The sequence below is a fragment of the Thermobia domestica genome, chromosome 2 (genome assembly GCF_964235325.1).
Source record: "Thermobia domestica chromosome 2, izTheDome1.hap1.1, whole genome shotgun sequence".
In the NCBI taxonomy this organism is placed as follows: Eukaryota; Metazoa; Arthropoda; class Insecta; order Zygentoma; family Lepismatidae; genus Thermobia; species Thermobia domestica.
Window position 1 is genome coordinate 387,393,654 of NC_137455.1, and position 23,797 is coordinate 387,417,450.

The 23,797-nt window shown below is 37.3% G+C and overlaps 1 protein-coding gene across 2 annotated transcripts in view; it reads right to left on the minus strand.

The window, feature by feature from the left end:
- LOC145678902 (uncharacterized) overlaps window positions 1–23,797 on the minus strand; it is a 79,413-nt gene that overhangs the window by 23,216 nt on the left and 32,400 nt on the right. For both annotated transcript variants that reach the window (XM_081749508.1, XM_081749509.1), the window contains 5 exons: window positions 23,544–23,675; window positions 15,113–15,329; window positions 10,606–10,767; window positions 6,483–6,610; window positions 2,696–2,814 (listed from right to left, as the gene is read on the minus strand). In XM_081749508.1, coding sequence (XP_081605634.1) covers window positions 2,696–2,814; window positions 6,483–6,610; window positions 10,606–10,767; window positions 15,113–15,329; window positions 23,544–23,675 — 758 coding nt within the window. The remainder of the gene's footprint in view (window positions 1–2,695; window positions 2,815–6,482; window positions 6,611–10,605; window positions 10,768–15,112; window positions 15,330–23,543; window positions 23,676–23,797) is intronic.

Genomic DNA, 23,797 nt, shown 5'->3' on the forward strand with positions numbered 1-23,797 from the left:
AATATTGAGATGCAACTTTTAATAATAGGATTAGTCGTAGTTGATGCTGAAATACACGCCATTCGTACGAATCCATGCAATTTCTGATTGGAAGCTATTCTATAGCAATCATTATAAACTAGTCTAGTGACTTGGAGCACAAGGTCCTGTGTTCGATTCCCAGTGGATGGTTCAGCTTTTACTTTACACTTAGGTCTAGTTCTATATAGTCTTACTGTTGACAGGACGTAAATACAAATCAATCAATAAATCAATTTAGAAAAATAAACATACTGCTGAACAAGACTGCACTTATTTAATATTAAAAAACACATTTATTAATATAAAAAACATAACAAACACATTTTATATTTAATATAAAAAATGTGTTTTTTATATTAAATAAGTGCAGTCTTGTTCAGCAGTGTCTTTATTTTTCTGATTTGATTTGCAAGACGTATGACTATGATTGTATGTCAAATCAATTTAATATTTATGTTACCCTAATAGAGGATCTTCCATAGAGGATCTCCCTTACAAATTTGAAATTAAAAAAAGACGCAAAGCTTCTTGAAAATCATTATATTTTACATACATGTAATCAGAAGATCTCCCATTTATGTATTAATTATATTGTCCTCCAACTTTCGTTGAGTTTACATGCATTTATATGTTCCACAAAATTATTGCTAACCCTTTCGCAGGTGTCTTCCCAATGCCTTCCATCGCACGTATGATTTCCGCCTTCGGTACCAAAAGGATACACTTGTGATTTACGAACTTCCATACGAAGAAATCATACTATATACGATCGCGTGACTGCCGGCCATTTCTCACAGACGTAATCAGAATAAGAACACGTCACTAATTCGTAAACTACTTATGGCTGAAAATGAAAGAAATGAGTCCAAAGAATTGAAGCGACCCTAATAAGGAGTAACAACAGATAACAATAATGGTAAGAAAAAGTCTGCCAACTTGGAGAAAAAAATGCACTCGATTCTTATATGGAACACCGTTTATTATTATTTTTTTTCTTTAGTTATTCTGTACTTTTCCTAAAGTCCTGTCTACAATGCTATCACATGGAGTGTTTGGTATTGCACCACTTATATCAAAGGAAGAAGTTATGAAGAAGATTGCCTTTTCAAGTGACAGATTCTTCTTTGGACTTATTATCTTTTTTTAAAAAAAGTCCCCTCAGAAAGTAACTGTTCTCTTCTAATCGTTTTAAATCAGCTAAGATGACACTCGTAAATAGAGAATGCAATCAACGAATTTATTTTGCTTTGCTTGGAGAAAAGTAAATGAAATACATAATTTTCAAAATGTTCACTACGCACTAGTTAGATTATTTTATTTCAGAAATGTTTATATTTAATCAAACGGTCTAAGGGACCTTATTATTACACTTTGCAACTATAAATATGGGAAATCCTATAAAACAGCTATAACCTTGGGTCTATAGGGTTCAGAGAGGTTTGATATGAACTAAGGTCTCAGGAAGAGGTTCCATCTCCTCCCTTAATCCTCCATTGGAGACGGAAGTGGTATCAATTATTTTCGGTTTCAATATTGGTGACTATAAAGCAAAAGACAATGGGATTTTTTTTTTTTTTTTTTATATTGATTCAACAACCTAAGAGTATGTTTCACCTTTAATCCTCTTTTAACCTTTCTACGCCCGACAGGGATTTGAACAAAATCGTAGACTTTCACGTTAGGGCCCCTGGTAAATCCTCTACTTACCACGAGGTAATGGTTTATATGGAACACAGATTCCAACGAGGTAATATCTGTGCAATTCCCACCCTATTTGTAGTAGTAAAAGACGAAAAAACAGAAAATTTATTAAACAAAGGCCCTGGCAACCCTTGCAGTCACCCTACTCTGTATTACAATACTCCTACTATTGTATTATTCAATTCACATACTTTAGCTAAATGAAGCAGTAAAAGAAAATTCCAGTTTAACGTCCCTCGTTTATGCTCTTTCGGCTAAGGGAGACGATGACTAAAGCAAGTAAATGATGATGAAATGAGAAAGTGGGAGGAAACTGGAGTACCCCGAGAAAACCCACAAACACGATGTAGTCCACCATAAACTAACTTGGCTGGGGATTGAACCAGGGATCCCACGCACGAGAAGTAAGCACTCTACCACTGAGTCCCCGTAAATCAAACAGTGTTGAAAACTAATTTAAAAATTGAAAATTTCGATATTGTAGGCATTTCTTAAGAAAAAGACACAGATAAGAAATAAATGGAAAGCAACAGTCTCCACTCGCATGATTTAGTTTCAGCGGGAAGAGCAGCTGAAACCTCTTTATAGTACATCCTTACTCTATGCTTATAATAACTAGAAACATCAAAAATATCTTTACTATTTATTGTACATATATTGGCAAAAAAAAAAAAAAAAAAAAAAAAATCCTGCTTAGATGCAAAATATTGTTTTCTCTTTCTCAATTACAAAGTCAAGATAAAACCTTATAGGGACTATAATAAATTAACAAATTCGATTCCTGCTATTATCATGTAATGTCGTTTAATATGTTATAATTTCGTATTCCTCCAAGATCTGAAGATGAAAGAGGAAATAGTAGTAGATGCATTTGTTGCTTCATCTTACCAAAATTCACCTACTTTTTTGTGTTTTATTTCTGAGTAGTAAACAAGATATTGGAAATTGTGTTTTTTGAACATTACAAACTTACCTTTTCTTTTTCGTTGGATCTTCTTCAATATCACATTTCTTACGAAGCTCGCTTATTGAACTTTGCGCTATTTTGTTATTCGGGTCTAGTTCCAGAACTCTTTCAAAGTCAGCGAGGGCCTTGAAAACAAATTAACTGAATAATAAATGTATATTAAAACATGTAAGGTGACATTTAAACATAAATTCTTTTTACCTTTTTACAATCATTTTTTTAACTTCCAAACTCTTTCACGCATAAGTATGAGAATTCTTACAAGATGGCTAAGTCCATCTGTCTATTTGTCAAACTGTCGACAGGTATCAGAGCGAAAATAATGACAGATAGCAAGAAAAGCCTTTTTGATCCGAAAAATAGGTTCCGTCTTCTGTCTTGACCTTCTATTTAAACTGAAAGTGGTTTCAATATTGATCATTGAGGATAAACGGTACTAGATAGCGACAATGGCTGTTTGAAATGGATTCAGTATCCCGAGAATATGTTTCACCTCCATCCTTATCTATCTACCAAAACCGGAAATGATTCAAATCTAGTACGATTTCCAACTTCAATATTGATCTTCATACAACAAAAATGGTAAAAAACATTTTTTTCGACATCCGAAGGATACCTCCACTCCACTCCTATCCATCTATTTTTATTTTCAAACCGTAAGTGATAAAAATTTACGATTTCCGGTTTTGTCATTCGTTGCAATAAGCCGAAGACAATAACAGATAGTGAGAAGTGGTGTTTTGATATGACTGTGTCTCAATAAGAGGTGTTCTATTCGCTCCCTCTATTCAAACCAGAAGTGGTAGAAATCAATCATTTCCGTTTCGAATGTTCATCATTATAGAATAAAAACGATAATAAACAGCAAGGCGCGGTATCTTCAGATAGATTTGGATTCCAAGGATAGGCTCCATATTCACCTTTAACTCTCTACTAAAACCGGAAGTTGTAGAAATCTACTACCATGTGCAGTTTCAATATTAAGTCTCCAAAGTCTGGACGTCTACCGTAATTTAACAATGCGAAACACAACTCACTTGCAAGTCAATGTGCTGACTGTAACAAAAGAGTGCGACCAAGTTTAGCCCCAATTTCATCTCCTCATAAATTTGCCCGAACGTGATTGCAATCAATAGCTTTCGATGCGTAGAACACGGCTGTGAAGGAACCAGAGTGGTCAGGTGCATCGTTCCTCAGATATCGCTTCCCAAAGGTGTGGGATGACACGAGATGGCGCCAGCATCGAAGCTAAGATCGACGCGGCACTTTAGTTTATGAAACTCAATCAGAAACATCCTCATCATCAGAAGCATTTTCAATGCGAAGAGAAACGTTGGATAATCAATGACCGAGCACAACAAACTCATGGTTGTGGCCATAAGAGAAGTATCAAATAATGATGGCCACGTGTGAACAATATCCTACAATCAGTTGAGAGAAGAAAAGATAGAAACAACGAGCTTGATCAACGAGTTTAATACGATACAGAGTGATGTATGTGACCACTATAGCGTGTTAGCTTCACACTTACCTCGGGGCGTGAAAAAAGAGGCGATTTTGCAGCTACGTTTCGATACTGGCGTCATCTCGTGGCATCCCACACCTAGAAACGCGATAACGCAGGAACTGTGCATCTGACCACTCTGGTTCCTTCACAGGCGTGTTCTACGCATCGGAACCTATCGCTTGCACTCAAGTTCGGGCAAATTCATGGGGAGATGAAATTGGGGCTCCAGGCTAATGCTTTGTTGTCCGCACTCTTTTCTAAAACTTTATAATCTCTGGAGAATGGCTACTTTTCTTGTGATTTTCCTTAAGTTTATCTAAGCAGCCGTAGACTCCAATGTGACTGCGCCAGAAGAACAAATAATACCTTGCTTTTTTAAATAATTAAACATGTTTTCAAACGTCGATACCTGTTCATCGGTATCACATACTATGTAGAATACGTAACAGCGAGAAAACTCACTGAAATTTCTCTACTTGAATTTCAGAAGTTCCCATACAATTCATCTCTGCATCAAGTAATCTCAAAAAGCACTGATTGACATAGAATATCATACTCAAGTATCAGCTCAATAGTATCTACCTTTTCGGAAATAAAGAATTGTATTTGCGACGGACTTTGATGTATATATATATATATATATATATATATATATATATATATATATATATATATATATATATCTGCATAAAATGCGTGAAATAAACATATTCGTTTCATACTACATAAGGAACACAAATCATAGTTCGTTTTACTCGTAATGAAACTTTTCGAATAATATTCGCTCGGAGCAAATGGGTACCAATGAAAATGTAAAGGAATTTTTTAAAAAAATCATGAAAAATTTCCATTTTCCTTAATTTTGCTCTCCGTCGTGCCCGCAATCAACATACAATCGAACATAGTGAAGAAAGTCACCAACTTTCATTAGAATGAAACACTAACCTTTTGAAATCGGCTTAAGCACTCATCTTGTTAATTTGATTGTATATGTTACGATGACTCCCTGTCATCATCATCGATATGTAACTGTTAAGGAATTTTCCCATTTGTTCGCGAACTCACATAATGGTAGTTTCGTCCCCCCCCCCCCCAAAAAAAAAAACTCTATTATACTTGGTTAACAATAGAAAGACATAAGTCTCAATTTATTACTTCAATAAATCATTTGAACGGCTGATGAACCACTTGAAGGAAGGGAAGAAAGGGAGGTATTGTACAATGTTGGTAAGTGATGTGTACATCAGTCTCGAGACATCCATTCCCAGGCGTAATCTCCATATCTATAATAAGAAAACGGTCAAGTGAATTTCGCTTGTCATTTACAGACTACAGAAGTAGTCCTAGTGCTAGCTGACTACAGATTCATAAAAGGAAAATCTTGTCTACGAATTGGTGCCAGATAAAAGTTTGGTGTGCTGCTGTATCACGCTCCGTAAATATGCTGATACCAGTAATATACGAGGGACGTTCAATTTAAAACCGGTATTTCTTGTTTACCAGATGCTGCTGAGCGCAGCTTGGCATCAGTGTTCCAACTAGTGATAGGGTAGTCCTGACATTTTTCTGCAACAACGAGCCGTTTAGAAGATAGAGTCTCAGAGCGCAGCAATGGACGATAGTAAGAAGCCTGGCAGTGTGAAGCTGGCGACCCTGGTGGAGCAGCGCTGCATCATCAAGTTCCTCCTAAAGGAAGGCCCGAAATCAGCTGAAATCTTTCGAAGGTTAAGTTCCCAATATGGCGAAGAAACTCTTTCTCAGTCGCAAGTGTCGAGTGGTGTTCAAAATTCAAGGCAAGAAGAGAATCCATTCTCAACGTGGCCCGTACTCCACGCTGAGCTACTGCAGTCAACGAAATCAACATTGGATAGGTGAAGCAGCTCATTCTGAGTAATTGACGCATGCGTGTCAGAGGTTTGAGTGCGAAAACAAACATCAGAGTGGGAAATGTGGAAAGGATCATCCACGAATACCTGCACTTCCGGAAAATCATAGCCAGATCGCCCAGATAAGTCCCAAAAATGATAACTTTCGACCAGAAGCAGTGTAGGGAAAACGTCTCGTCTCAGCACCTGCAGCGATTTCAGAGAGAAGGCGAGCGCTTCCTTGCAAAGATAATCAATCACCTGCGTGTGTGTGTACATGGGGAGTACCCTGACAACGAACAGTAATTGATTCCCATGTTGTGTCCTCTATGTAACCGAAAACAACAAATTCCGGTTAAAACTTGGACGTCTCTCGTATCAACTAGAGTAGATAGAAATAACCTAAAAATGTAAATGTTACCTGTGTAAATTGACTCTTCTGTTGGTATGCCACCGCTCTTCGAAGTAAAGCTTTCACATTATCAGGTTCTGTTCGTAAAACTTGGTTGCAATCAAGTAAAGCTGGTCCATATTTCTTCAGTTTTATATCTATCAATGGAAATTAGGAATCATTACTTGCCATACACAATTATAAGGATAAATGTTTGCTAGTGTTGAGGATGAAAAGTGACTTCCACTTAATAATTTTATTAGGCGAAAGATGCATTTGTTATAATAGAGGTGGAACCTGGAGTTCAAGAGACATGGATTGTTTATAGTTATTTGAAAGTGTTTTCATAGGAAATGGAACAGTATAAGAATCCTGTATAGCTTTGAGGTAGTGGATATATTGTGGAGAAATGTATAATTTATATACAGGGTGTATCAAAAAGAACTTTACAACTTTGAAAACTCATATTGATTTATTCATTTATGTTACAGACACAAATTTGGTGTCATTTTGTAGCAAAATACATGAAGTTTTGACTCACGTAGTACACTAGTTCAGAAACAAACCACCGCAAGCGCTAGCGGCAGTTGAAGCAAAGATGGCTGCATTTACTAGTCTAGATAAATAGATCGGCCGAGATGAGCCAATTGTATGGCCCCCATGTTCGCCGAACCTGATACCTCTTGATTTCTTCTTTCGGGGGGTTCATCAAGGATACTATGTTTGTTCCACCCTTACTAGCTCATGTACCAAAGCTCAGAGCTAGGATCTACCTCGCAATTGAACAAGTCACACTTGAAATGCTGCAGCAGGTTTAGCAAGAAATCGACTTCAGATGGGATGTGTAGCGTATCACCAATGGAAGCCACATTGAACCTCTTTAGGTATAAGGTTTAAAATAATAATAATAATAATAATAATAATAATAATAATAATAATAATAATAATAATAATAATAATCTTGATGTATTTTGCTGCAAAATGACAACAAAACAAGCTAAATAAAGATATCAGTATAAGTTTTTAAAGTTGTAAAGTTCTTTTAGATACATCCTGTATTATCTTGATGTGTTGAATACTTTGACATATAATAGAGCTTCAAAGATTGGTTCCTGTTCTCCAACAGCAACAACATTAGCTTGATGAATGTTAAATTATTAAAGTATTACGGTACTCAATGAAAGATGTTATTTGTCATTATAGCTTGTGTAGCTTTAGGGACAAGAATGTTATATAAGGAATTAGGAATTAGGAATTCGATTTCTGGGCTGTCGGTATGGATGGCCATTTTGCTCATCACATATATGAGGGATGACGTCCCTCGGCGAACCATGGCACCATTGATACCATCCCGGCATTTGCCTGGTATCAATGAGGGAAATCCAGGAAAAACCTCACTCAAGATGACTGACCTGAAAAAGCTGTTACACTTTTTAACCGAGTGCCCCCACCGGGAATCGAACCTGGGACCGCTCGCACTAAAGGCGAGAGCGTTATCGACTACGCCACGCGGAGCCACAATATTATACTGTATAAGAATATACTGATGAATCTATATTGATCATTTGAGACAACGTAACCTGGCGCTTATTTATTTAGGTCATTCTTCAATATTGTGCAGCAATCCGGATTAGATCCTCAATTACCTACATAAATTATTACTAAAATTCAGAAATGTAAAAGGCTTTATTAGGATTCACTTAACTTATTCAAATTCTGAAAACTTTTTTATCTTTGCTGTACTAAGTCAGTCAAAGTATTTGTTAAATCATTCACGTCATTTCATCAGCTCGTAAAGGAAGGAAATAAAACGACAGACCAATAAGTAACACTTTCCTCCTTTGAATGCGACACATATCCTGAAAGAGGCAGTCCTAATTAAGATGCAGATGGATTCCCAGCGTCAGGGAGGTATGGGCCTCTAAAGTTAACAGGAATCCACAGGAACATGCAATGTCTACGTAGTGCTAAGGATCTGTGTAATTTGAAACTCAACTCAGATTCTGCATCGGTTTCCGTCGCCAATAGAAAAAATATGTTTGAAGGGTATTGCATTAGAAAAAAAAGTAGAGAAAAAATCGAAAAAATTATTTTTTTTTAGTTTATCTTGTTAAAATTACATATACTATTTATTAATGATTATAATACGAACTTGATTACAAGAAATCCCTATACATAAAAATCATCATATACAAATAAAATCTACTTGTGAATTGGCAAGTATGATATTTGATTATATATATTTATAAACAAAACAGAAAAAGTAAAAGCAAATGATAGATTATATATTCACTGCATCCATCGTTCCTCTTTAATTTTAACTGATGCATTTAATTAAGTGAAACTTCAATGTGGATTAATTAATAAGTTCTGTAAATAATTGTTTTATTGTGTACAAATGGTTTATGTAGTTAAGCTAAATAATGTTATTAATAAAAGTAACTGAATAATAAAAGTACTAATCTGTGGTTAATAAGCTAGCTTATCAGTCACCATGGAACTAATGAGGTTGAGTAGATTTTAAGTTTTAAAATTATATGGACGCATGAGAGGATAATTTAAATTAACAAAAAATTGGTTACTTACCAATAAATCCTCCTTTAGGAAGCCTAAATATTATTTTCTATACGTTTCGGAACGCCAAGATACTTCCGTCTTCACTGGCAAGGTAACGAGGATAAAAACGGATAGGAGATAAAAGGAACACATACTGTACCACTAAATAAATGTAACGTAAAGAATGGATACTGAAATGTCACGAGCAGAACACAGCGCAAAAGAGTGAGCTGAATCGAAGGAGGCGCGATGTCTATGTTACGTCACTATTGCCAGATTCAAAATAAGCATCAAAGATAGGTAACCAGATTCTATCAGTCTTGCCAACATGCAGATTTAAAGACGGTTTATACAGTATTTAAGAATAAAGAATGATTCTTTAATCTCCCGTTGTTTCTTTGTTTTTGCTGAACCTATTACATTAACCTGTTTTATATTATATGTATATTCTTTCGTTACATTTATTTAGTGGTATGTATTCCTTGTTTTACACCTTTTATCTCCTATCCATTTTTATCCTTGTTACCTTGCCACTGAAGACGGAATTAGCTTGGAGTTCCGAAATGTACGGAAAATATTTAGGCTTCTCAAGGGAGGATTTATTGGTAAATAGCCATTTTTTTGTTAATTTGAATTATCCTCTCATGTGCCCAGATAGGGTGCATTCATTGATAAATATCCAATGTTTTGTTACTTAGGTACAGTATTATGCTTCTTTAAACACTACGCGTTTTCTTTTGTTTCAAGTGTATTCACGTATCTATTTACTTTTCAGATTTGATAGGAAAATGTATTTTTAAGGGTTAGCTATGAAATATTTGGAATAAGAAATAGGAGCATGTAAAGGTGCAAATTGTCGCTGCCAGAGGATGAGAAACGAGTTTTCCTTGAAATACATCACAGATAACAATTCCCAATAAATCTGTGAATAAGGAACATACAGATGAGTACTGAAAGTATACATGCACTTATTGGAATAACAGAAATATCACTGGACTGGCGGGAAGACGAACCCGATCTCCAACTTATAAGTGGATGTTCAACTAATTAAGTTACTAGTGACGCAACCGAATTCGAGTCCCTGTCAGTCCAGCGATCAAACCTCTTCTATGATTTCAACATTGATTCCTACTGGCATTATGTCAGGATTGTTAATGGTAAGGGAACTGATAGACGTAAACAGGTTCCACTGGAATCGATTCTCCAGAAAAAGATTACTGTCGCGGAATTTAAACAGATCTTCTGATAAAAACAGTTTTAGATTCGGTGCCAAAACCAATTTTCTGAGAAAATCGGGTTCGGTTCTGAAATCGAAAACGATGTTAAGTGGAAGTGAAATTACAGAGAAAAGAGAAATAATTTTTGTAACAACCGCTGTAGGTGACTTTCTCGACTTACCATTTCACAATTCCTCAACATCATTTGCGGCTTGTAACAATCTTTAACCAACAACTTCCAAATAATATCAAAATGTATTTCGGTTCTCTTCCCGAATTAAAACGTTTAGACTCCGCATCGGGACCCAAAACATTTTCAGTTCCGTTAAATTGACAACCCTGCATTATATATAAAAATTTAAATTTTTGCATGTACGTACACGTCTGTGCTCTGTTATTGTAGGCAGCTGCTGTCGGATGTATGGTAATACTGCGAGTGTAGTAGCGAGCCGCTTCTTCGTATTCCCCAGCTCTGAAATACTCGTTTCCTTTCTCCCTTTCCTGGTTAGCAAACACTTCCCTCTCAGCCTCATTACAATTGCCTTACAACAAAAAGTAATAGAAATAACACTGAGTAGTTAAAACTAATAACAAACAATACAATACACAAAACGTTAAAAAAAAGTCCTAAAACAATAAGAAACATGTGAAAAACAATCCTGCAAGAATGAGATACACGTTAATAATTTACAATTCTTTCATTCTGAGGTACTACTCGATCATGTCCTTCCCTCTTTCCTGGTTGAGTAGATAATTTACTTACAGTTGAGAGAGAACTATTGTAAATAATATTTATTTATTTATTCATCAGGAAATAACATATATAAATCCAATAACAATTTCCTGTACATATAAAACATTACACTGAAACATAATAAAATAATAATAATAATAAAAATAATCAGACATCTTAATATAATTAAATAGAATGAAAGTCTTTATAAGCGAAATGATAAAATGGCTTACGTCAGATACCTCAGATTCTTAGACACCTCAGATTTTACTGACTTCCAACACACATGGATGACAATGAAAACTGATAATTATTATAATAGATTTATTTCTTCCCGTATTGATTCCTCTTTGGATGAACATACATTAACACCCCTTTAAGAATCATGACTATACGAAATATTTAGATGAGCGTTTAATGCATATACACTGCAGATTTTGAAGAGCTTTTAATCAGCTGATAACTTAACTTCAAGCTCTTTTTCTCTTAGACAGATCTTGTTCCATGAAAATACACGAAATGATGGTAGAAAAACTTGTAGTCAATTAAATCTTCTTACGATATGCAACACTGTATTTCGTAGATCATAGATGGGAAAATCTTCACATTTATTGACTCTTGCTAAATTCGGAATTCGAATGAAACAATGCATTAACCAAAGCACATTAATTGTGAACTAAAAACAGGCGAACTCAGTCAACAAACGTGACAAGAATTTGAGATAGACAGCGTCGTATCCGTGAGGTTTTCTTGGAATTCTCCCATTTATCATTCCACCTATTTTTCATAATCATTCACTTTAGATAACTATTCGTCTCCTTTGGCCTAATACATGTATCCGTGGCCATGTAACTTTTCTTTGTAACTCGATAAATATTCGATTTTTGATAAATACACTATTTGCTTTCCAAAAACTACAGTTTCCATTATTGATTCAAATAAAATTTTTCGTAATTTATGTACTCCAAATTTAGAACAAATAAATGAAGAATAATAAATGATACATGTTGTAATATTTACTTCTTGCTATGTTTCTGATAATAAGTGTTCGATGGAGCTGCTGCTGATAGTATTTCATCTCTTATCAAGGTGTCTTGTTTTCTGTGTAAGTTTCTACCGTTCATGCTGATGGTAAAGTGTACACGCTTGGCTAAATTTCGAATTGCGCTTTTTATACTAAAATCTGAGGCCGGGAAATTCAATGGGATTATTTATAAACATACGCGTTCATGAGATCACGAGAAAATGACCGTAAATTTGGACTATTTACGCAGGGTGTCTCAAAACTCCCCTGACAGGGTAACTCAGTTATTATCAGAGCTGCAACAAAATGTAAGCGGGGAAACCGTCTCCAAATATGACATTTTCAATCTAAAGTGAAAGAATTTTTTTAAATCGGACGAGTCGTTTGGACTGTACACTCTTTATGCGCCCAATGTTAAATGAAACTGAAAAAACTCATTCACTCAGATTGAAAACATTGTATTTGGAGACGCTTTTTCTTCTTATATTTTATTGTAACTCTGTTAATAACAGTTATCCTATGTCAGGAGACTTTTGAGACAGCCTGTATATTAATGAAAGCAGGAAACGATCAATTTAAGCTTATTTTTACACAACAAACCCTCTCTAGGTGCGAATTCAATAACATACAAAGAGTGAAAAAGTGATTGACTGGAACGGGACCCAGTGGGTGGAGAGCACCAACTACAGGAGTAGAAGGGTGTTTAACTGTTCTGGGAGGCGGACTGCGTGGTGTAGTGGTTAACACATCGGCACGGTATGCCAGAGATCCCGGGTTCGAGTCACGGTCCAGTGAATCATTTTTCACCCTTTGTATGTTATTGTACTACTTATATTTATTTACATCCTAACTTTGAGATCAATGACTACAAAAAATAGCCAGAAAAGCAGGTTACAACTTTGCGGTCAAGGTGCTTGGGGTCCCTGGTTCGATCCCAGCTCGCGCCGTGTGGACTTTGTGGTGGACAAACACCGTGCTCGTGGGTTTTCTCGGGGTTCTCCTGTTTCCTCCCACTTTCTTCATTCCACCATTTCACTCATCATTACCGTCTCCTTTAGCCTAACCGGCATAATCGTGGGACGTAAAACTTAAGAATTTCATTTCATTTTTCCAACAACACTAATAAGTCACTTTCAGTTTACAAAAAAAGTATTTTAAGTATAATTTATTAATATCTGGAGTTTACAAACCAATTCAGAACTGATTAGAGAAACACTTTCACAAAGATCAAAGAACATTTGAGAGACATTAAGGGGATGATCCTTTTTCTTCGGGGCTGTTGAGGTACCTTCAAACTTTAAATCATAAAATCAAGGAAACTGAAGTTTTTCACTAATTAAAAGCAACAAATTTCATTTTGTTTTCATCAGAACTGAAAATCGAACGTTAAATTTGGACAGGGAAACCACGACAAGACATGGGACACCATCATCAGCAGCTTCGTCGAGAGAAACACATTAAAGAAGTAAATATTACAACATTTAATTACAATTTATTATTCTTCTTTTATTTGCTCTAAATTTGCATTACAAAAATTACTAAAAGAAATTACTGAATCAAAAACAGGAACTGTAATTTATTGGGGAGTAGCTAGTACATATTAAATTAATATGCAAATTTCCCTAAACGAAAGATAACATCTTGACGTGTCAATAATACATTTAAATATAAGTAATAGGTGCCTTAAATCAGTATCCTGTGATTGGTAATCGAAGATTTTCATTGTAAGAGAAGGTAAAACATTGCAATTAACCATCTTTACTGACCAATAATACTCGAAGACCTATTCTCGCTTTTCAAAGTGCAACATTAAGGCTGGTTTCAATGCTGGGACTCGTCCTGTTCAAGAACCAGAAGCAGAAAAATCCCGTTGTGAAAACTTCTGCTTATATACCTAGGTAGTCCGTTTTCTGACCCTTTAGTGGATCACAACTATTTTTAACTTGTACTGCAATACACGTACACACTTTCAGTTCAATAATATTTTGGCTATGGCCTGTTGGCCTCTTTGGAGAGATGTATGTGTTTACAAACTCTTTCCAACTCTACAGTACCTTTCCTCTCCGTTACATGAACTTGCCAAAACAGGCCTTGGTTCATGCTTAGATTGTTGTATTATGCTGCTTTTTAAAAACTAAAGTTTTCCCATTTGATTAATAAAATTATAATATTTCCCCGCTTAGGGATAGAATTTCACAAAAACTTATTTTGTTCCAGTATGGCTCCAACAAAGTGATTCTTACAAAATTTCAAGTTTCTAGACCTAATGGATTCAGAGATCTGATGATGGACGAGGAAACATCTTCCGTCTCATAGTCCGTCAGTCCTGAGATGTTGACTTATGGAATATTTTCTTATTTATAGTCCGGAGATAAGGAGAACATTTGCTCAAAATTTAAATTTCTTAGGCCCAATGGTGTCGCAGATTATAAGTGAATGAATATATGGGTTTACTTTTCTACAGATTTCAGAGATTTTTTTATAATACTTTTAACGCACGTGTTAGGAAGGAAATTGTAAAGGCAAACTACTTTCATGGAATGGACAATACCATTTTCGGGTGTGAGAAAGCGATTTAAGGAAGTCTTGGCTTTGGTGAACGTGACTTAATATAAAGTTACGGAAGTTATTTCGGTGAAAGGATGCCTGAAGATTTGGATGGAATGCAGTGAATCTATTATTTTTGGGTGCAAGAAAGAGATTTGAATAGGTCTCGAAAGGTCACTAAAGGAACTTACGAGGGATTTGCAGAACGAATTTGAATTTGAATCAACGAGGAGTATCGAGTATCCTGAAAGTAGGATAAATTTTACTCCTCCATATTTCTTAATAATCTTATCTCTTTCTGTGAATGAATGATTTTGGTGTAATGGGGGCGTCAGTAGCAAACATATTGGTTCCGATCTGTTTCCGTGCGAAGAATGTGTGCTTCTGTTCAAAAATTTCTACGAACGAAGTACAACGTTGGTTCCCTTATAAATAAACGCATACAAACTGATACTATCACTACCATACTAGCTTTAGAATCAACAGAATGTAAGTTTGCTTGTGGCAACATAGTGGTAGAAATTCCTGCATTATACAGTTGATAGTTTCCGACCTAGAAAGATACCGTTGATGGTATACTTACTCATCCTTTGCATAAGTTCTTGCATTTCTCCCTTTTTCACTGTCTTTTTATTCTTTAGCTGCTTCCCCTTCTGTTTATTATTTCTCTCAGCTTCTTCTTTCTTCTGCTGTTCTTCTAAATCCATTTTCAGACATTCTCTATCGGCGTCGTACTTATCCCAAGCAGCGTAATCAAACGAACGGATACGCTCGGATTTCTTCTCATTTTCTGATTTATTCTACAAAACATTAAATAATACATGTAAATATGGTCTTTTAAGTTAGATGATTGTTAAAAGAGTCAACTAATGTTATGGGTATTGTTTTAACAGGTTGCTGAACCAGTTTTTGTCAATAACAAACTGTATCAAAGTATACAATATGATTTGAAATAAGATAAACAGTTCTAAGATTTCAAAAAAGAAAAAGAAAAAGTAAGAAAATATTGTAACTCATAATCCATTTACATGTTTAATTATTTTCCTATTTCTTGTAATTTAACAATAAGATGCCGAAAACTGGCACTCTTTCTGGCACTTGATTAAATTCAAAGAGCGAAAAATAGAGACTAACCCGGAAATATAACTCAAATCTCTGGATTAGGGGCCGCGGTGGCTCAGTGGCAGAGTGTTCACCTCTGACCTCTGATGCATAGAGTCCTTGGTTCGATCCCAGCTCGCGCCAAGTGAACTTTGTGGTGGACAAACACTATGTGTGTGGGTTTCCTCGGAATTCACCCGTTTCCTCCCACTTCCTTCATTCATTTCTCATCATCACCGTCTTCTTTAGCCTAGCCGACATAGCCGTGGGACATAAAACTTAAATATTTTTCATATCTCTTGCTTATCGACCGGTCCACTTACTACTACGCCTTCCGAACATCCACGTAGTTTTACTCTTGAAGTCGGTTTTCAGCCAGTTAGATTACATAGATTGTTCCACAAGTCCTGTTGTGTTTGGACAAACCATGTCTATCTTATTGAACACCTACATTATGACAGTTCATTCATACCATAAAGGCACTGTGTAGCGTAGTGGTTAGAGAGCCGGCACGATAAGTCGGAGATCTGAGCTCGATTTCAATCCAGTCCGAATTCGCATGCACTGAGGATATGATGTACGAGAAATAAGTTTGCTCTACGAAAATTAATGTCAAAGTGAAGGTATATTATAAAGAAAATTGTGCTATATTTGAAGGTAAAGCTAAACAAAGATATAGAAATATCCAAAATTGTATTTTGCCATTTTAACTTTTATCTATTATGAAAAGCGAATATGAGTTTCTGTCTGATCGCATTACACAATAACTAATAAACCAATTAAAATAAAACTTGGCATAAGCATCAACCTTTCGCGTACGAAGGATCTTATGATATTAAATTGATTAAAATGCAATTCTAACCATACCACCAACTGGAAACTAGCTCATGTGACGCCAATATATAAATCAGGACTTAAAGATCAAGTATCCTCCTATAGGCCAATATCTCTTCTTTCTGTAATATCTATTATCTGCGAAAAAATAATCAAAGACAGGCTTCTCAAATTCACGTCGCCTTACATTCACACCTCTCAGCATGGTTTTCTACCGAAAAGCTCGTCTCACAAACTTAAGTACTCTTCTTTCCTGTGCAGTTCAATGTATAAATAACAATACTCAATTAGATGTCATTTATTTTGATCTCTCAAAGGCCTTTGATTCTGTCAGTCACATTATTCTTCTCCACAAGCTTTCCAATAGGTTTAATGTACATGGTAAATTTCTCTCTTTAATTACCAGCTATCTAAAGGGCCGTAAACAGAAAGTTGTTATTTCAGGGGCGACTTCTAACCCTCAACCTGTGATCTTGGGGGTGCCTCAGGGAAGCGTACTAGGGCCCCTGCTATTTGTCCTGTATATAGATGATCTCTACTCTCACCTATCAGTTAATCCTAGTGGCCTTTTGCTTTTTGCTGACGATTGCAAATTATATAGAGAAATATCATGTTTCCATGACACAATTGCCCTACAGGAAGACATAAATTATCTTGTAGACTGGTGTGAAATATGGCAATTGAAACTTAACAGTAAGAAATGTGACGCTATTACAATTACTCTGAAAAAGTCTCCTGTGCCCTCCAAATACCATATTAATGATTCCCCTATAACACATTCTGCCAGTCATAATGATCTTGGTGTCATCTTTGATTCGAAACTCTCGTTCTCTTACCACATCTCCTCAATAGTTAAGAAATCAATGCGTATGCTGGGGCTTCTTTACCGATTCACTGAACTACGTACTGTGGCATCATTAAGAACATTCTATAAAACTCTAATAGCACCCAAGATCGAATACTGCTCTCCCATATGGGCCATGGCCGCACCTACACATCTCTCTAGACTTGAGTCTGTTCTCAATTTATTTATTGCAATAGTACGTTTTCGTGTTCCCGCACTTCGAATATTACCTAAGGAGGAAATTTTGCGATATCTTAATATCCAGACGCCGGAAGTATGCAGAAAGAACTCTGATTTGAAGTTTCTTCGTAAGATTGTAAATGGGAACCTAAGATCAGAAACCCTAATTCAACAACTATCCTTATATGTCCCTTCCCGCAAAACCCGGAATACCCACCTATTCCATCTTGCACGCCCTAGGTTGACAATTATACAGAGGTCTCTTTTTCACCGAGTAACCAACTATTATAATAATCTAACAAGTGAGGTGGACATTTTTTCGAGCTACCCGGTGTTTGAAAGAGCAATAAAACGCGTGCTGGCTAAATAATATTACTTGTGCACTCTTTGTTAATACTATTGATGTTATTGTTGTTGTTTGTTTTTTTAATTCTTTTTCTATTTTTCTTTTTTTCCGCTTGTTGACATTTCCCTGTGTAAAATGGCACAATTATGCTGTATCTGGGAATTTGTTCAATAAATAAATAAATAAATACCACAATATTATCCATGTTGGAGCATTCATCCATACTACAATGTTATTTGTATTTGAACATGCAGTGGTTACTGTACATATACTTTATCTTTTGTCAATAAATAATGGAATAAAGCGTTAAGGTTTTCATGTTATTTACGCAAATTATGTTCACAAAGAAAATAAAGTCTATAACCGGAAACAAATAAAAGACGCAAGGTACGTAAAAACATTTATTTTTCTTGATGAATGTAATGAAAAATTATTTACTTACATCGTATATTTCCTAATCCGAGACAAGCCTTCATTTACTAACAACATTACAGAAAAGATACTACACATACTAGGTATATTTTCAAAACAATAAAACTGCACTAAAAATGAAATCGGATACAGACGTCCCTTAGTCTTCCTCACTGAAAGGGTCCATTGAATTTTCAATGTCACTGTGACCTTGGTTTTCTTTCCACAGAAGATCGCCTTCAGTCTCACATAACATATCGCGAAAGCCAGATGGCTTCATATTTTTTAGCAAGAAATTCTGGCAAAAAACCTTTTCTTGGGTTCAGAAATATACACGGTAATTGTTGCTAGAGCTTAGTATGTAAGGAAAAAAAACAAAACAAAAAAAAAAAAAAAACAGCTACTGTTTGTTCCTGATGAAAGATCCCTGAATGATGTATTCGAAATATCGAATAATACTGTCTACATATAAATATTAAAAAGGTTAGTAAACGTTACATCCTTCTCGTTGCCATGGTGATCGCAGTTTTATTTTTTAAACAACATGGCCTAAGAACCTAAGTACAAAGCGAAAACAGTGACGTATAAACTTTTGGACCGCAAACATTAGATTAAAAGGAAAACTTGTATATGTAAGAAAAGATTTCCAATGAATGAAACTACGAAAAGATAGGAAAAGCAACAATTTGGTAAATAATATGGTAAAATATGACAAGCGTTGAAAGTGAAATGTTTCCTTTGAAACAGTAGATTTTGTGTATTTATCTATACATTTAGAGGTTACATTAAGTGTCAGAATATTTAACTTGTTTATTATCGGATATTAAGCTTAAATAATTCTGGAAAATCTTTATTTAGTACCATCAGTATCACACATTACATTGCACATGTGTAGGGCTACAGCATTAGTGTTTAAAACTTAACCAATCAGAAATCGGTCCAGACTGAAAATTCTCAGCACGAATATGGCTACAAGCCTAGTGTCCTCTTTTGTTTCGATTGTTTGTTTATTTTGTAGCCACTGTAACTATGCATTCATATTTTAAAGCGTGGGTGTAAGAAATCTGAATGCGCCAATATAATTAACATTATTTTCAAAGTAGACAGTGATTTTTCCTTGTAGACAAATCGTATTTTGTTCTAGTTTTATTGTGCCGACAGCTTGTCATTCTCTACCTTACAGTTTCTACATTGCGTATAATTGCTTCTGTTCATTATGGATTACGTGGTAATGACGCTAGCGTTTCTTATGCAATTTCTATCTTATGATTTTACGTACAAATGTGATCCCTGAAGAAGATTCCTTTGATGTTACATCATGAATTACTGAATTTGACTCGTAAATTTTCTAAATAGTGGCCCCATATTCTTAATCTGTACCTTTTCTTACTAACTTTACTTTATCTTCCAAATATTATACAATTGTCTAATTAACAGTCTGTGATTATTAACAGCCGACTTAACAGTATTCCTTTCGATTCATGTATTTGTTTAGAAAAAAAACATGGCGATCACCATGGTAACGAGGAGGAAATGACGACATTACTATTTCAGTCTATTAACTGAAATCTTCAAATGTTATATATAAAAACGCCTTTAGCCCTTCTTGTGGGCATGAGCCGCTCCAACGACATCTGTTAGCGATCGGTTGAACTACGTACAGCCTAACGACGAACGCGTGGTCAGAATATCGGGAGCTTTCTAGACCTAGTGGCCGTCACGTCTTTTATTCACGTGACTCCTCAGTTTGTCTCATGACGCTGGGTGGACACTGAAGAGTCCAACCACTAGAGTACGGTGTTCCGCGTTCAAATGTTATATATAAAAACGCCTTTAGCCCTTCTTGTGGGCATGAGCCGCTCCAACGACATCTGTTAGCGATCGGTTGAACTACGTACAGCCTAACGACGAACGCGTGGTCAGAATATCGGGAGCTTTCTAGACCTAGTGGCCGTCACGTCTTTTATTCACGTGACTCCTCAGTTTGTCTCATGACGCTGGGTGGACACTGAAGAGTCCAACCACTAGAGTACGGTGTTCCGCGTTCAAATGTTATATATAAAAACGCCTTTAGCCCTTCTTGTGGGCATGAGCCGCTCCAACGACATCTGTTAGCGATCGGTTGAACTACGTACAGCCTAACGACGAACGCGTGGTCAGAATATCGGGAGCTTTCTAGACCTAGTGGCCGTCACGTCTTTTATTCACGTGACACCTCAGTTTGCCTCACGAAGCTGGGTGGACGCCGAAGAGTCCAACCACTAGAGTACGGTGTTCCGCGTTCAAATGTTATATAAAAAAACGCCTTTAGCCCTTCTTGTGGGCATGAGCCGCTCCAACGACATCTGTTAGCGATCGGTTGAACTACGTACAGCCTAACGACGAACGCGTGGTCAGAATATCGCTAACCGGCGTGTCGGGAGCTTTCTAGACCTAGTGGCCGTCACGTCTTTTATTCACGTGACTCCTCAGTTTGTCTCATGACGCTGGGTGGACACTGAAGAGTCCAACCACTAGAGTACGGTGTTCCGCGTTCAAATGTTATATATAAAAACGCCTTTAGCCCTTCTTGTGGGCATGAGCCGCTCCAACGACATCTGTTAGCGATCGGTTGAACTACGTACAGCCTAACGACGAACGCGTGGTCAGAATATCGGGAGCTTTCTAGACCTAGTGGCCGTCACGTCTTTTATTCACGTGACTCCTCAGTTTGTCTCATGACGCTGGGTGGACACTGAAGAGTCCAACCACTAGAGTACGGTGTTCCGCGTTCAAATGTTATATATAAAAACGCCTTTAGCCCTTCTTGTGGGCATGAGCCGCTCCAACGACATCTGTTAGCGATCGGTTGAACTACGTACAGCCTAACGACGAACGCGTGGTCAGAATATCGGGAGCTTTCTAGACCTAGTGGCCGTCACGTCTTTTATTCACGTGACACCTCAGTTTGCCTCACGAAGCTGGGTGGACGCCGAAGAGTCCAACCACTAGAGTACGGTGTTCCGCGTTCAAATGTTATATATAAAAACGCCTTTAGCCCTTCTTGTGGGCATGAGCCGCTCCAACGACATCTGTTAGCGATCGGTTGAACTACGTACAGCCTAACGACGAACGCGTGGTCAGAATATCGGGAGCTTTCTAGACCTAGTGGCCGTCACGTCTTTTATTCACGTGACTCCTCAGTTTGTCTCATGACGCTGGGTGGACACTGAAGAGTCCAACCACTAGAGTACGGTGTTCCGCGTTCAAATGTTATATATAAAAACGCCTTTAGCCCTTCTTGTGGGCATGAGCCGCTCCAACGACATCTGTTAGCGATCGGTTGAACTACGTACAGCCTAACGACGAACGCGTGGTCAGAATATCGGGAGCTTTCTAGACCTAGTGGCCGTCACGTCTTTTATTCACGTGACTCCTCAGTTTGTCTCATGACGCTGGGTGGACACTGAAGAGTCCAACCACTAGAGTACGGTGTTCCGCGTTCAAATGTTATATATAAAAACGCCTTTAGCCCTTCTTGTGGGCATGAGCCGCTCCAACGACATCTGTTAGCGATCGGTTGAACTACGTACAGCCTAACGACGAACGCGTGGTCAGAATATCGGGAGCTTTCTAGACCTAGTGGCCGTCACGTCTTTTATTCACGTGACTCCTCAGTTTGTCTCATGACGCTGGGTGGACACTGAAGAGTCCAACCACTAGAGTACGGTGTTCCGCGTTCAAATGTTATATATAAAAACGCCTTTAGCCCTTCTTGTGGGCATGAGCCGCTCCAACGACATCTGTTAGCGATCGGTTGAACTACGTACAGCCTAACGACGAACGCGTGGTCAGAATATCGGGAGCTTTCTAGACCTAGTGGCCGTCACGTCTTTTATTCACGTGACACCTCAGTTTGCCTCACGAAGCTGGGTGGACGCCGAAGAGTCCAACCACTAGAGTACGGTGTTCCGCGTTCAAATGTTATATAAAAAAACGCCTTTAGCCCTTCTTGTGGGCATGAGCCGCTCCAACGACATCTGTTAGCGATCGGTTGAACTACGTACAGCCTAACGACGAACGCGTGGTCAGAATATCGCTAACCGGCGTGTCGGGAGCTTTCTAGACCTAGTGGCCGTCACGTCTTTTATTCACGTGACTCCTCAGTTTGTCTCATGACGCTGGGTGGACACTGAAGAGTCCAACCACTAGAGTACGGTGTTCCGCGTTCAAATGTTATATATAAAAACGCCTTTAGCCCTTCTTGTGGGCATGAGCCGCTCCAACGACATCTGTTAGCGATCGGTTGAACTACGTACAGCCTAACGACGAACGCGTGGTCAGAATATCGGGAGCTTTCTAGACCTAGTGGCCGTCACGTCTTTTATTCACGTGACTCCTCAGTTTGTCTCATGACGCTGGGTGGACACTGAAGAGTCCAACCACTAGAGTACGGTGTTCCGCGTTCAAATGTTATATATAAAAACGCCTTTAGCCCTTCTTGTGGGCATGAGCCGCTCCAACGACATCTGTTAGCGATCGGTTGAACTACGTACAGCCTAACGACGAACGCGTGGTCAGAATATCGGGAGCTTTCTAGACCTAGTGGCCGTCACGTCTTTTATTCACGTGACTCCTCAGTTTGTCTCATGACGCTGGGTGGACACTGAAGAGTCCAACCACTAGAGTACGGTGTTCCGCGTTCAAATGTTATATATAAAAACGCCTTTAGCCCTTCTTGTGGGCATGAGCCGCTCCAACGACATCTGTTAGCGATCGGTTGAACTACGTACAGCCTAACGACGAACGCGTGGTCAGAATATCGGGAGCTTTCTAGACCTAGTGGCCGTCACGTCTTTTATTCACGTGACTCCTCAGTTTGTCTCATGACGCTGGGTGGACACTGAAGAGTCCAACCACTAGAGTACGGTGTTCCGCGTTCAAATGTTATATATAAAAACAAAACCGAAATACTTGATTATAAATAAACAAACAAATGTAACCAAGACACAACTTTTACAGACCTATGTACAGAACTTGTGTACACACTGTCAAAATGATGTTATATACTACATGACTGTACACTATATCACCAAGCAATGCAGAAATAGAAACATTAACTACAATCAATCTAAAATTTATTAGGTAGAATACATACTTTTACTCTGTTGAATAATTTAACACAATGAATAGCACACTACGTTAAGCAAAACTGATCTTATTGCTGTATGTTTGTGTGCAATAATTGGAAAGTATATAAGAAAACCGAGTATTTTGCATAGATAATCTAGCGATATAATAACGGAGTAATAAGATCACCTTCTGATTCTTCCCGCCTTCCTTTTTCGGTTGAATGCAACGAACGCTGGGCATACTTATTTCTTCAGAATGAATTTCCTCATCATCAAATTTCAGTTTGTTCTCAAGATTCTTCACCTCATTCGTCCATTCCTGGAATAAACAGAGCAGCATGCATTTTGTTACTGCTATGGGACACAAGTGATTATACTCTTCATAAAAGAACTGAAACTTTAACAATTCTTCTGTGTATGCTAACAATGTAAGTTTCTTTT